At 41.4% G+C, this 13,888-nt stretch overlaps 1 protein-coding gene across 2 annotated transcripts; it reads left to right on the top strand.

Annotated features, from left to right (window-relative positions):
* Positions 1-3: 3 nt before the first annotated feature.
* On the top strand, positions 4-2,842 carry bod1 (biorientation of chromosomes in cell division 1). 2 transcript variants are annotated; one of them, XM_047042974.1, is made up of 4 exons: positions 4-312; positions 591-715; positions 1,005-1,216; positions 1,383-2,842. In XM_047042974.1, exons 1-3 carry the CDS (start codon positions 4-6, stop codon positions 1,213-1,215), a joined length of 645 nt encoding a protein of 214 aa, XP_046898930.1. In that variant the 3' UTR covers position 1,216; positions 1,383-2,842. The 2 variants fall into 2 exon arrangements, with proteins under 2 accessions (XP_046898930.1, XP_046898929.1); XM_047042973.1 differs by having other exon boundaries at positions 1,348-2,831.
* Positions 2,843-13,888: the final 11,046 nt, after the last annotated feature.

Raw genomic sequence — 13,888 nt, 5'->3', positions numbered from 1 at the left:
TATATGTGTCACACAGTCCGCCGGTTACCCAATCAGATTATGAAACGCTTCAAAGCCAAGTGGTGCCACCAAGCGGTAAAAACAAATCAATCGTACCTAATCACCAGCACATTTAAAAGTATCAAAAGGCTAGAACAGACAACCACTGGCATACTAACTCTGTTAATGGCTGAGGGCAGCAGTGGTAACGCGGGTGCAGTTAATCTGCCACCAGGTGACCCGCAACTCATCGCCATGATTGTGGAGCATTTGAAGAACAGAGGCCTCTTCGACGAGTTCCGTAGAGACTGTCTCGCAGACGTAGATACAAAGGTAGCTAACTAGCTTGGTAGCCACAGTATGTCGCTAAAGTGAACTGGACAATCTTTGATGTCGTGAGATAACTTTTTGTATGCGAAACTTGCCAATATACTAAACCATAGAAAGTTCTGCAGCTTTGCCACCGCTTTGCAATCAGTTTGCTGACGTGATAATCACTCAGCCAGCTATTTAGATAATTGCAGGGATAATATCCCAGCCAGCAAACGTAACCAGGTGTTGATGATGGTTAACCAGCAAGCTAATGCTCCATTCCACTCATTGTCCTACAGCCAGCCTACCAGAACCTGAGACAGAAAGTTGACAACTTTGTCTCCACGCACCTAAGCACACAAGATTGGAACCCATCCATTAACAAGAATCAAGTGAGGAATGGACTGAGACAAAGCGTCGTTCAGTGAGTATCAATCAAAATTCTAATGTCTTTGAATCTGATGTCGCTGTCTAGTAACAGCCTGTTATTATCTTAATTTGCAACAGTGACGCGAGTTTAGAAATATGTATTAATATATATATTATACAGACATAAATACGAGTAAGACTGCCATTCAAGTTGTATTCGACTTTTTTTCATTTGTGATAAATGATGTGTTGTCGCCTTTTCTGTTCACAAGTGACTGTTTGCAGTGTTGGCTGTATATATTTGTTTCTACCTAACGGTTGTGTTTTCTGTGTTATGCCTGCAGGTCAGGCATGCTGGAGTCTGGGGTGGACAGGATAATCACTCAGGTGGTGGACCCCAAGCTAAACCATATATTCCGGCCACACATAGAGAACGCCATTCATGACTTCCTAGACTCAGACAGGAAGGAAGAAAACCCGATGAGCTCCGCCCTACCGCCAGAGCCAGAGCAGCCAGAGGCCCCGCCCCAAGCTGCTGGCCCCAAAACACCTTGAGGTCAGAGTTCAGACAGTAATGTTTAACTGTAGATATGTGATATTAGTAATTAGCAATCATGGACATTGAACTAAAAAGCGTTAATTTTATACTGAGACGCCTTACAATCTCTCACTCTCTAACCCCACCAGTAACTGCCAGCACTGCTTCTTCTGTAACCTGCTAGAACCTTATGGATGTCCACGGGGCTGAAGCAGCACCATGTGTGACAGCCCAGAGAAGATGAGCAGGAGCAGTTGGTGTCTACTTCCCCCTTCACCTACTACCTCCACTTGTCTGTCTGTGAAGGTGTGAGAGAGAATGATAGCCTGTCCTGGATCCTGCTGTGACTGGTGGACTGATGGTTGTCTTGAACCCAGAGGTCTCCTCTCCATGGCTCATGCCAGGCACCTAAGGCACTCTGGACTCTTTCACCCCCTGTCTAGAAGTCAGGCCTAATCAAGGACAGCAGAAAGTGCTGCACTAAATCATGGTACCCAAGAGTGTCCTCCTATAAAATGAACAATTGGAACTGCCTTTTTATGTCTTGGTGTGTGTATGTGTATATATCGAGATAAGATACATTTATTGTAGCTATTTGTGTTTGATTTAGGAGCTCCCCCCCCCTCTCATTTTGGATACATTATGAGGAATTCTGTACATAATTGTTTCAATTGTAAATTAACAGTTTCTGAGGACCTTCTGTGCTTTTTTAGTGGTTTAGATGGAGAAGGATGGGCCGTGTGTGTGTGTGTACACCAATCTTCGTCCTATGAGGAACTACAGCCAGCTACAGGTGTGGTTGAAGTTAACCTGTTATAGACGGTTCATCAATCACCTGCCAAGTATAGTTTGAAAGTACTTGCCCTTTTACAAACAGTTTCCAGGGGTAATTTCCCAGATGTTTGTGTAACAAATCATCTGGCTAGTCAGGATAGAGGCTAGGAAGAACTTTAGATAGTGTTTTTGTTCTAGAGAACCATCAGGTGCCATAGTAATCCAAACCATTAGACGCGTGTGTGTGTGTGTGTGTGCGTGCATGCATGCATGCGCCGGTATAAAGGACCAGTTAATGCCGGTTTTCCCAGATTTGTTTAGAAGCTCTTAACGCTAAGAGCGTCTTAAGAACATTCTAAGGGCGCTCTTGAACGCTCTTAGAACGTTCTTAAGAAGATCTGGGAAACCCGGCCAATATTGGTAAAGTGGGGGGAACATTTCTTGGTTGGCCAGAACTATCCTTCTCAGTTGACATCAACACCAGGGCAGGGCAGTACACTGCGACCGAAATGGTGGCATTTTGAAATGCCATTGCGACCGTAATTTTTAATGGGTCGCAAATGTATCACCATTTTTGTGCTTACCTTAAGTTGTAGGCAATATTTGTTACGAGCATTTATTAAAACAATAATGTGTATTTTAAGAATACGTTTTATAACGTGCTCTGAGCATTCAACACATCAAGTTGGCTTCAGCCCGGCGACCCCCCTGCTCCCCTCCCGGAATGGTGTAGCCCAGAACCATTTGAAAAGTGTTGCAACATGCTTTGGTCTCGCCGACATGTGATCACGTGGTTCAAGTAGCTCGCTGTAGTTAAAAAAAACCCACTGCTGTCAACCTGTTTTAATGGTTTTTCGAATAGCCTGGCTAACGGAAGTCGCTTTCTCAGGCAAATGACGAATGAAACGGGCTCGGTTAAAGAAATCCGAGATTCTGGCTATCTTCAGCAGGCTCGTATCTACCAAAAGCAGTCCTCCCTGACGTTTGTGGTGTAGAATGGAGTGAAATACAACATTGTGAACACTGACAGTGAGCGCCTGAGTCTGACTCTGAGGCTAACATCAAAACCGTAGGACCAAGGCATGGCTGCCGCCTACTACTATGCGGGCGACGCATTCTCACTCAAATTAAGACTTTCGTGACCCAAATCAAAATTCTGATGTGACAGATCAATGTGGAATCACGTTCTCTATTAAAGACTGTCCTCCTCGACCTTTTTGGAGCAGAATTAACAGAAATGAACTTCACCGAAACACAGAGGAAAAAGCTAGCAACTTTAAAATCGGTTAAATAGATGTAATGAGTGGCAATGCACATAACGTTAAGTATCATGGCATTTTATCATGTTTGAAGTATAACTTGTCCAGCGGGGCAAATATGTACCACACTATTTACCACACGCTATTTACCACACTTCTAGGACATTTTCCTTGATTAATCTCACCTGTTCTTAAACTTGTGCACAAACAAGTATTTGCATACGAAACGCCCCATATTATCTAAATTAGTTGAATCCCCACCAATAAAAAGGGAGCTTAACTAGAGTTAAACTAGAAATCGGTATTGAAAATTAAGCAAGAAAGGAAAGAAAAATAATTTTTCCCAAGGTTGAGTGCAACCACAACATTTTATTTGAAACACTTGGCGGCGTTTTGACTGTTTGACCACCAAAAAAAGAATATTGTTTGGGAAAAGGTAGCGATTGCTATACCTTTTCCAAAAGGTAGCGATTGCTATACCTTTTCCAAAACTTGTAAGGGCGTAATAGTTTGTGAAAGACCCAGAGAAACACAAATATCCGACAAGGCAAAATCCCAGACAATTTTTGAATCTCAGACGCATTTTTTAGGTCTCGAAAAGAGGACATCCGGATAAAAGAGGACGTCTGGTCACCCTATGTGAGATTGCAGACCGATCAGGAAGTTTACGCTATAATGTGCCTGTTGTAACTGTCCGAGTCATACCTGTCTCTAAAAATGCACTCTTCACGAAATGCAGCGTGTGCTAAATCTTCTTAACACAGCCAGATCTTCATATGAGATATTCTGTGTTAATTGACAATCTTGTATAGTGGTCAACGAGCATATTATTGTTGTATCATACATTTCATCAATTTGCCAATATTAACAACTCCATTCATGGTGTTCAATTATATCATTACAATATTTCCTGAGTTCAATATTTCATGTAAATCCTTGCGAAATGCTTTCATTATTCATTTCAATATTATATAGGCCTACATGCAAGTTCACAATGCAATTGCATGGTTTCACCACTTGGAATTGTTCGTACTACGCATAGTATTGACCATTCTTAAATTTACGCACAATTCCAAGAAATATCGTCATGATAAATTGCTACTTTTGCGTGGATCCATTTGTACGCACGGTTTACGGACATATAAGTGCGTACGAATGGTTGATAAATGAGGCCCCTGGCTCCTCTGGCTTTTATAACTCGGCACAGAGCTAGGGGAAAAACATTCTACCCTGCCCCCCCAACCCATCATCTGCCCCTCACCACCCCAGCACAGCTGCAAGTGGATCCCAGGGATGAAGACCCGAACCACTGTTCCCTTTGAAGAGCCAACTAACTAATTGGCCTGCTACATTCTCTCCCACTTTAGAGGAGGAGATCCTATACAAGCAACGGCCCTGTAAGATCACAGCTCCCCCCGTCAGACCCCACATCCCTCATGCCCCCCCACACACTCACAACCTCTCCACCTCACAAACCAGAAACCTGCAATTCTTCTCATCTCCATACCATCTAGATGTCCTCCAACCGAGAACCCTCCTGCCCGTCTCTCCCTGCCTCCCACCCCAAAATTTCTCCCTCTCCATAACACACAACTTCTCCCCTTCTCAAAAACATCACCTCTTCTCCCTTCCTAGATCAACCCCAAACTCCCCCCTTCTTTCTAGACCCCCAGAACCAGCCCAGAATCCCTGTCTCTCCAATTTTTGCAAACAGTCCCCCATGGTTGCTTATTTTCTGCATTTAGAGGTAGACCTCCTGGTCATCCATATTCATTTCAAAACTCCCTGCTAAATATTCTAGAATCAGAGAACATTCAGTAATTCCTTTTGAAATCAGATATGGCATGTGTGTTTTCTTCAGAGATGGTCATAACAAGATCTCTTGAGAGTACAAAAGTGCACTGGAGGGATGTTAGTACAGAGAGGGAAGCATGTGTGTATGGGATGTCTGGGAGTGTTTGTCTGTCAGCCTGATTATATGAGTTAAAGGTTTGTGTGTGTAGGTGAGAGGTGGGTGAGTAGGTCATCGACAGAGCATGGTTTCTTGAGGCCCAGGGCTTGTTTTCACACAGGATGAAAGAGACTCCTGTTTAAACACAAGGCCCTCAGTGAGTAAAACCAACTTTAACCCCCTTCCCATACATCACATATGAGGCCTCTTTACTTATCAACTTCCCTTCCGTACCATTTTCCACCCAGCCCCCCATTCAAGAACAGCACCTCAGTGTTTCCGTGCTTCACTTTGTCACATTACATTGTTGCCGTGGAGTTTACTACACAGTCACAAGGTCCAGGATAATTCACAAACACCAGGGTTTCGCTAGAGGAAGGGGTCAGTGCTGGGTCAGGACTGTACCAAGAGTGAGATGGGGTGGGGGGGGGGGTGCGATTCCGCTGTACTCTGGAATTAAAATGTGTTAGGACAGGTACTGTATGGAGAGGAGCGGTATAGAGGTGTTCTCCTCTAATCTCACCTGAATCAACTTACTCAAGGAGAAGAGGAAGGGAGGGGGGAGATGAGGAGAGGTGAGGAGGGGTAGAAGAAGAGAGAATAGCAATGGAGAGGAGAAGACCTCCTTGGCCAACAGCTGCTCATTTACACTTACAGCCTGTCAGAAGGCCTCTCTTCTCTCTCACATACACACACACTCAGACTCACAAAAACACACACACACAGGCTGGCTGGTTAGCTGGGTCTGGATGTGATAATCCCTTCACTAACTGACCCACCATTTATGCTCTGTCACCAGTGGCGACAGTGACACTTCAAGTCGATGTAAAGTGAATTTAGAGGTTTTTGTCTAAATATATAAACGTTTTTAAAAATCTATTGCTTAAACACATTACAAAGACTGTGAACTATGTGGTATACTTTTTGGGGGCGGGGCTGAAACCATGCCTCAATGATGCAATGGAGGCATTGAGCATAGCCCCTCCCCTAATATTTTTTTTCTGCCTGAGAAATACAATGTGTGGCGGGAGGGCGTGACAAAAGACCAAAATGAGTGACTATCACGATCAATGCGTGACACTTGAGAGCCCTGTCAATATTCTGCTTACCTGATTTGGATCCACAAATGAGAAGAAAGTTCATCTGACGTTGATTTACCAAACAATGGTCTCCCGGTCAACTATAACTCAATGACTTTTCAATCATATTTCCCGGTCAACTATAACTCAATGACCTTTCGATCATTTTTCCGGTCAACTATAATTCAATGATTTTTCAATCATTGTTCCCAGTCAACTAGCTCTACAATCATCTTGTCATTTCCCAGTCAACTAAAATTCAATTACTTTTTAACATCGTCGCTGTTTACTCGGTCAACTACAAATTGATGTTTAATCAATTAATCAGGACAACTATAAATCAATGTTATTCGAATGTACCCTATGTTTTCATTGATATTGCATTAGTGATTCAACGTTTAAATACCTCTACAAAATCCTAAATCTAGGAAGGCCAGCATGCCATCTCTTACACCACTTGTCTTCCATCATCTCTCAAATCCAGGTGTCCCTATCTGCCTTCGATCTTGTGCAGATGCTTTGGTCTGAAGATAACCGCGCCCCTCTTGCTTGCATGTAGGATTGGAAATATATATTTTTTTTTTAGTGCTGTCAAACGATTAAAATGTTTAATCGCGATTAATCGCATTAATGTCATAGTTAATTCGCGATTAATCACAATTAATCGCACATTTTTATCTATTCTAAATGTCCCTTGATTTCTTTTTGTCCCATTCTTTTTTCAAATTGTAATGCTCTTCTCAACATGGAAAAGTGGTTCGGATTGCTTCGTGCAAATATTTTTTGTTATTGAAAACAACATTGCAATCAACTGGCTTTGACGAGGGGGCGGAGAATTCGCATCATCTGTGTGCTTGGCCATCAAGTGGTATTTCAGACTGGACGTGCTGCGATGATAGCTCAGTTTACAACGACAAAACACACAGATCACTTTGTTCTTGTCAATGGAACCATTTGGCAACTTTTTAAAAGTAAACTTTCCATTCAGAATCTTATTGGCATCCATTTCGGCGTCTCGTGCTCGCCATCCACTCAAAACGTAACGTTAACCTACTACCATAGAATGTCTCATATCCGTAAACGGGCTCTGCTACTACGCTTTAGCCGGATTGCAAGCCAAACAAGTGTGTGGCGTGCCTGTTGTTTTGTTTCCGGTCCAGCTAGATCCGGTGTGGTGTTGTAGTTTTTCTAACTTCGGTAGTTGTTGCAACAGCATGTGAAAAAAAACTACAACGTTTGCTAGGCCTGAAAAAAGATGGCAATAAATATATCAATATAGCATCATATAAATATATAGCTGAATTCATTTACTTAAATAAATACATAGATTTACTTATTTCAAAATGTGTTTGTGTAAAGACGACATTTATTTATTTCATGGGACTTTTATTTCCTAATGCAACATATATTTATTTATTGAGACTTTTATTTCCTAATGCCACATATATTTCCGCACATTATAATATAATTTAATTATTTAAAAAAAATTAGTGCTGTCAGTTTAACGCGTTATTAACGGCGTTAACGCAAACCCAAATTAACGGCGTCAATTTTTTTATCGCGCGATTAACGCTCTTTTTGGGTTTATTTCATAGCCTTATGTATTTACTTATTAATTTATGTTTTTAATTTGAACTAAAACGGCGTTCCGTAGAGTATAACCCTTTTGTTGTAGCGGTATTTGACAGTAGAGAGAGGAGCAGCTTTCCCGCGAGTGGGCGGGGTTTCAGCGACCTCAGCGGACACACCCCCAGCGTTTGAGATCTGAGAAAACGTGAAGGTTTTGATGACTTATTTGAGTTACTTGGCGTTTTTTTAAATCATTCAAATTTGGCTGGGTGGTTAAGAACACATTTTACAAACACATTTTATTGCCACTTTACAGGGCTGTAAACTAACTTGGTGGACTAACACCAGCCGGTCAGTGTGTTTGACAGCTTCTTCATTTTTCTAAGTCATGAATTTAAAAAACATGTCTTTGTCCCACCATACACTGCGACCACTAACATTTGCATTTAATGAATTATGTGCTCAATAGACATGACTCATGTTAGCGACTCGAGCAAAATATGTATTTTAGGCCGGTTAAACGCTCCCTGATCGCTCGAGCTTTCACCTTGGACGTGGATGCCTCCATCTGGCGCTCTGGTCGGCGTCCACCAGTGACAGCCAGGGTTCTAAATTAACACCCGCCAACCCGCCAAATGCGGGTTAAAATTCATTTTGGCGGGTGTAAATAAAAACTCACTAGCCAGTTTGGCCGGTGATACATGAGGCATTACATGAATGATACATAAGGCTCTGTTTTCGGCATGGTTCTCGGTCATTTATCCCCCTGGCAGTATTTCCTGAGTTTCCCATGAACACTGCCGTAATGCTACGTGATAACGTTTTATACGCCCATTGGCTGCGCGCAGTTGAAGTGAAACCAGCGCGAGAAACCGTGGAAACGAACATAGTTTCCACCAGAGCCATAGAAAAAGAGTGTTGCGACACTTCCATAGACTCCCATTGTTATCGAGGAATGCGGAAGTTAAGCGTGTCTCATGCAACCTATAGTTCCAAACATTGTATTTTCCACCGTTGAACCCCATTCATTTTCAGTGTCTACGAAGTAAGTTAGCTGGTAAATTGATGAAAATCATGCATTTTTTCATATTTCAACCACCACATATCAATTGTTATGAGTAGTATTTCATATGGCCAACTTATATGGAGTTAGATTAGTTTCATAATTCAAACAAACAAACGCAACACGATTCAAACAAATTTAACACGATCCAAACAAACGTAACACGATTCATACAAACAACACGATTCAAACAAACAAACGTAACACGATTCAAACAAACGTAACACGATTCACAAATGTATTTCGTGATTCACAATTGTAACGCGATTCACAAATAAATGACCCTATTACATTCGTTTGCAACCTGACAAACACAAGTTACAAATCCCTGCATTCGTTGGTGTGAATCCTTGCATTCGTTCGTGTGGATTTTTGGAACTTTCCTGACGCGCTTTGATCCACAAATGCATTTTTTCTAAAAGATATCCTCAGCAGCCTATCAGATCGTCTCTTCCAATTTTAGCCAATCACATTAACGTGTCTATGTGGACTTCAACAACCTACCATAATGACGGACATCGTCTCCTTCAGATCATGAGCAATGTCGTCTGGTTGCATGTAGGTGAAATATTGCTTGTTAATCTTATTAAACCGATGATCATACCTGATTAAATATTGTTGAGAATGGCAGGATTCATGTTTAGTCATTTTCCGTGTTTCCTAGGCTAACGCAGAGCCCGTCTACCCATATTAGACATTCTCCGGTGATTGGCTAAAATTGGAAGAGACGACCTGATAGGCTGCTGAGGATATCTTTTAGAAAAAATGCATTTGTGGATCAAAGCGCGTCAGGAAAGTTCCAAAAATCCACACGAACAAATGCAAGGATTCACACTAGTGATGGGAAGTTCGGTTCTTTTTACTGATTCGGTTCTTTGAATCTCGTTCAGTAAAATGAACGAATCTTTTTTCGAGTCATTTGTTCATTTCAGGAGGGGGGGGGGGGGGGGGGGGGGGTTTGGGGGCTATACGTCCACTGCAAAGGACGTATAGCCCCTATACGTCCACTGTAGGTTAGTGCATGACATGTGCACCAGCAAATACTATTTCAAAATAAATTCCTGCATTAAAATAATGTATCATGAGTTTGTATGATTTGGTCATGTATTATCACACTACCATTTAATTATCACGTCAAACACTGCACTAAACTGTAAGTGTAAATGTAGAGTGAAAATAACAAAACCAGTCAGTATGATGACTTGAGCGAATATAATTCATTCACGTCTTACTAAAACAGCGGCCACGCGAAAGGGAATAAGGAAACTGTTTCCTCTACTAAAAAATACAATGCAGGTCACGTGAAAAAAGGATCCAAAGACTCGTAGAAAGACCGAGTCGGGGAAGGAACTAATCATTCGTTTCCTCTAGCTACAGAGCCTATGCAGGTCACGTGAAAAATGATCCAAAGACTCGTAGAAAGACTGAGTCGGGAAAGGAACGAATCGTTCGTTTCCTCTTGCTACAGCCTATACAGGTCACGTGAAAAATGATCCAAAGACTCGTAGAAAGACCGAGTCGGGAAAGGAACGAATCGTTCGTTTCCTCTAGCTACAGAGCCTATGCAGGTCACGTGAAAAATGATCCAAAGACTCGTAGAAAGACCGAGTCGGGAAATGAACGAATCACTCGTTGAGAGGACTCGTTACTCCCGAGTCCTTATAAGGATTCGTTCAAAATGAACGAATCGTTCACGAACGACACATCACTAATTCACACCAACGAATGCAGGGATTTGTAACTTGTGTTTGTCAGGTTGCAAACGAATGTAATAGGGTCATTTATTTGTGAATCGCGTTACATTTGTGAATCACGAAATACATTTGTGAATCGTGTTACGTTTGTTTGAATCGTGTTACGTTTGTTTGTTTGAATCGTGTTATATTTGTATGAATCGTGTTACGTTTGTTTGAATCGTGTTGCGTTTGTTTGTTTGAATTATGAAACTAATCTAACTCCATAAACTTAAGATAAACATTTTCGTAAGATTATAGCTTGTTAGATTCTAAATGCAGTTAGAGCTGTTAGAGCCATATATGGCTTATGGGGTCCGAAGCAAGTGAGCTGGTAAATTGATGAAAATCCTGCATTTTTTCATATTTCAACCACCACATATCAATTGTTATTAGTAGTATTTCATATAGCCAGCTGTAGAGAAAATGTATTGTAAGATTATGGCTTGTTAGATTATAGCTTGTTAGATTCTAAATGCAGTTTGCGCTAGACTATAGTAGAGCTATGCAACACTTTTACTGTAGCTAGCTAAAGAGCATGTGTATCAACCAGAAGTTCGTTGGTTTATAGTCTGTCAAATTAGTTCAAGTTATTGGTGTTCTTTGGCATACACAGTTTACAGAATCTGCTATTATTAGCCTATAGTACATCTGATTATAGCTAGCAACAATGAATTGCAGATTAAAGCCTTGGGTCCCCTATCGTCCAGCAACGCTCGGCAGGAATTTCAGGTCCACTCAATAGCTAGCTAGTTAGTTAGCTCAACTAGATGCATCTACTACTGCGGTCTAAGTTTTGTGAAAAGCAGACATTAAGATCACCTGCTCACTACAAACAAAAGGAGTGGAAGAACACTGGACATATTGTACAATAAAATGTTTTATTGAATTGCAGTTGGTTGCCTTGTTGTATATTCTGTTAAAAAAAATTCTATTGAACAGTTGCCGGTGATCATGGTTAGATTCAACTTGCATCAAGTACAAACGTGTTGTTAATGTGGTAAATTGTAAGTGGGCTGATGAAGAAAAAAAAAGTTTAACAAATCCCATTTACTTCAACAGTCGAAGGTTAAACGTTAAGTGGAACAATGTAGGCTAGCATAGCCATTTCCAGCTCTGCTTCACAATATTGCGTTATGCATTATAAGTCAATGTTATACATACATGTTAATAAAGTAGCATACATACATGATACAACACACCAGTAACCAATTGATATTGTGTTAATATACCGAAAATATCCGTGAATCGAGATGGTGCTGCTGTCGGTCCCGCCGAAAACCATTCAAACACGTTGACAGCAGTGGGTTTTCATTTAACTACAGTGAGCTACCGGAACCACGTGACAAAAAAGCTCTAGCTTTTTTCCTGCGTTTCACTGGCAGTGAGTGTTCACACATGTTGCAGTTCACTCCATTGTTCACCAAAAACGTCAGCGAGGACTGCCTAATGTAGATAAGAGTCAGCTGAAGATAGCCAGAATATCGGATTTCTTCAACTGAGCCTGTTTCATTCGTAATTTGCCTGAGAAAGCGACTTCCGTTGGCCAGCTCCATTGAAAACCATTCAAAAAAGTTGACAGCAGTGGGGCTTTTTGGAACTACAGCGAGCTACATGAACCACGTGATCACGTGTCGGCGAGATCAAAGCGTGTCGCAACTCTCTTTTTCTATGGCTCTGGTTTCCACCAGAAAACACAAGGAAGAAGTCAAACGAAGCATAGCGGATCATAGGAGGTAATAAGAGCTAGCTAGAGTAGTAAAGTAAAAAGTTAACTTAATGCGGCGGTTGTTAGGACAAAGTTCTGGGGGCGAGAAGAGGAACGAGGCAGGGGATGAGGATATAGATAGCACTAGAGAAACGAAGAAAAGAAAATGTAATGCCAAATGTCTGACAGGTCGGGAATGGCTTGTGTTTGACAATGAAAATGTTGTCATGTTTTGTAAGGATTGCCGCATGTAGTCTACGCATAAGAAAATTATGTTGCTTACTGACAGTCTAGTGTAATGTATATACACTGTTCCTAATAAAGAGTTGGGTCAGTTTAATTAAAGCCTGCTTAGGACAAAACGTTACTGTAAATGCATGGGCAGGAGTCAATCTCATCATGATGCGAATTGACGTTTTAGCCATTTATACGTGGCCGACATGTGCAAACGCGCTGCAAATATAGACAAAGTACACGCAAATTGACAAACACAAGCACATTAAGAAAACATCTTCATGTATTTGACAACATATGCGCAGCATTCAGCAAAACGCGCTGCGAATATAGAAACGCGCTGCAAATACATACAACACAACCAAATGGGCTACATAAACACGCTGCAAATATAGAAATGCGCTGCAAAAAGGAAAGCACGCAAACCCCGAAAACAAATGCAAACAGAAAAAAGCTGCATCCAGATAACACAACGGAAGAGCTCCAGGCCTCTAGTAGGAGCGCTAAGTGGAAGAGCGTGATTTTCGAACCAGAGAGGGCAGATGAGAAGTTTGTTTTGAATAAGGGGACCAAAATCGAAGTAAAGAGGCAAAATAAAAAGATTAGTATTCATTTTTACACGTGCCCCTCCTCTTTTACAGTTTTTCAAAAGACTTACTTCGATGTTGGTCCAAACTTTTCATATGCTCTCTCTTTCTCTCTCGTTCCATGGGGCCGAAAATCAAGATGTTCCACTTGGATCTCCCCCTAGAGGCCTGGAAAACTTCCGTTGTGAAAACTGGATGCAGCATTTTTGGTTTGCGTGCTTTCGTTTTGGCAACGCGTTTATGTACTGCAGCGTTCTTGGTTTGCGTGCTTTCGTTTTTGCAACGCGTATTTGCAGCGTGTTTATGTATTTGTGTTGTGCGTATTTGTAGCGCGTTTGCTGAATGCTACGCATGTGTTGTCAAATTAATTAAGATGTTTTCTTAATTTGCTTGTGTTTTGTCTGTATGCATGTGTTTTCTTAGTTTGCAGCGCGTTTGCACATGTCGGCCACCGTACATTTACAATAAATCGTGTCCTCACTTAGTCACGTGTTGGTGATTTCACATACCCTTGCATCATATTTCTGTGCTTCATTTTACTTCATTTTCTGTGTTTTTCATGCCAACAATGTTATAAAATGATCAAATGCATTCAGTGAAACTCATATTTGTTCTTATTTTCACCGGAAAGAATTTGGCTAGTGGAAATTCTGTTGGCTCGTGATCAAAAAAGATCACACTCATGCGATTTACCAAGGCCATAATCATAATATATATGGGGGGGGGGGGGGGG

This window comes from Hypomesus transpacificus, chromosome 20, assembly GCF_021917145.1.
Source record: "Hypomesus transpacificus isolate Combined female chromosome 20, fHypTra1, whole genome shotgun sequence".
Taxonomy (NCBI): Eukaryota; Metazoa; Chordata; class Actinopteri; order Osmeriformes; family Osmeridae; genus Hypomesus; species Hypomesus transpacificus.
The sequence above is the reverse complement of the archived record's forward strand: the minus strand, read 5'-3'. Positions and strand labels throughout refer to the sequence as shown.

Excerpts from the sequence above, each read along its gene's own strand:
- bod1 (XM_047042974.1), top strand. The coding sequence starts at position 4 with ATGTGTCACACAGTCCGCCGGTTACCCAATCAGATTATGAAACGCTTC. Across the intron at positions 313-590 it reads TCGCAGACGTAGATACAAAG|CCAGCCTACCAGAACCTGAG; the intron begins GTAGCTAACTAG and ends ATTGTCCTACAG. Across the intron at positions 716-1,004 it reads CTGAGACAAAGCGTCGTTCA|GTCAGGCATGCTGGAGTCTG; the intron begins GTGAGTATCAAT and ends TTATGCCTGCAG.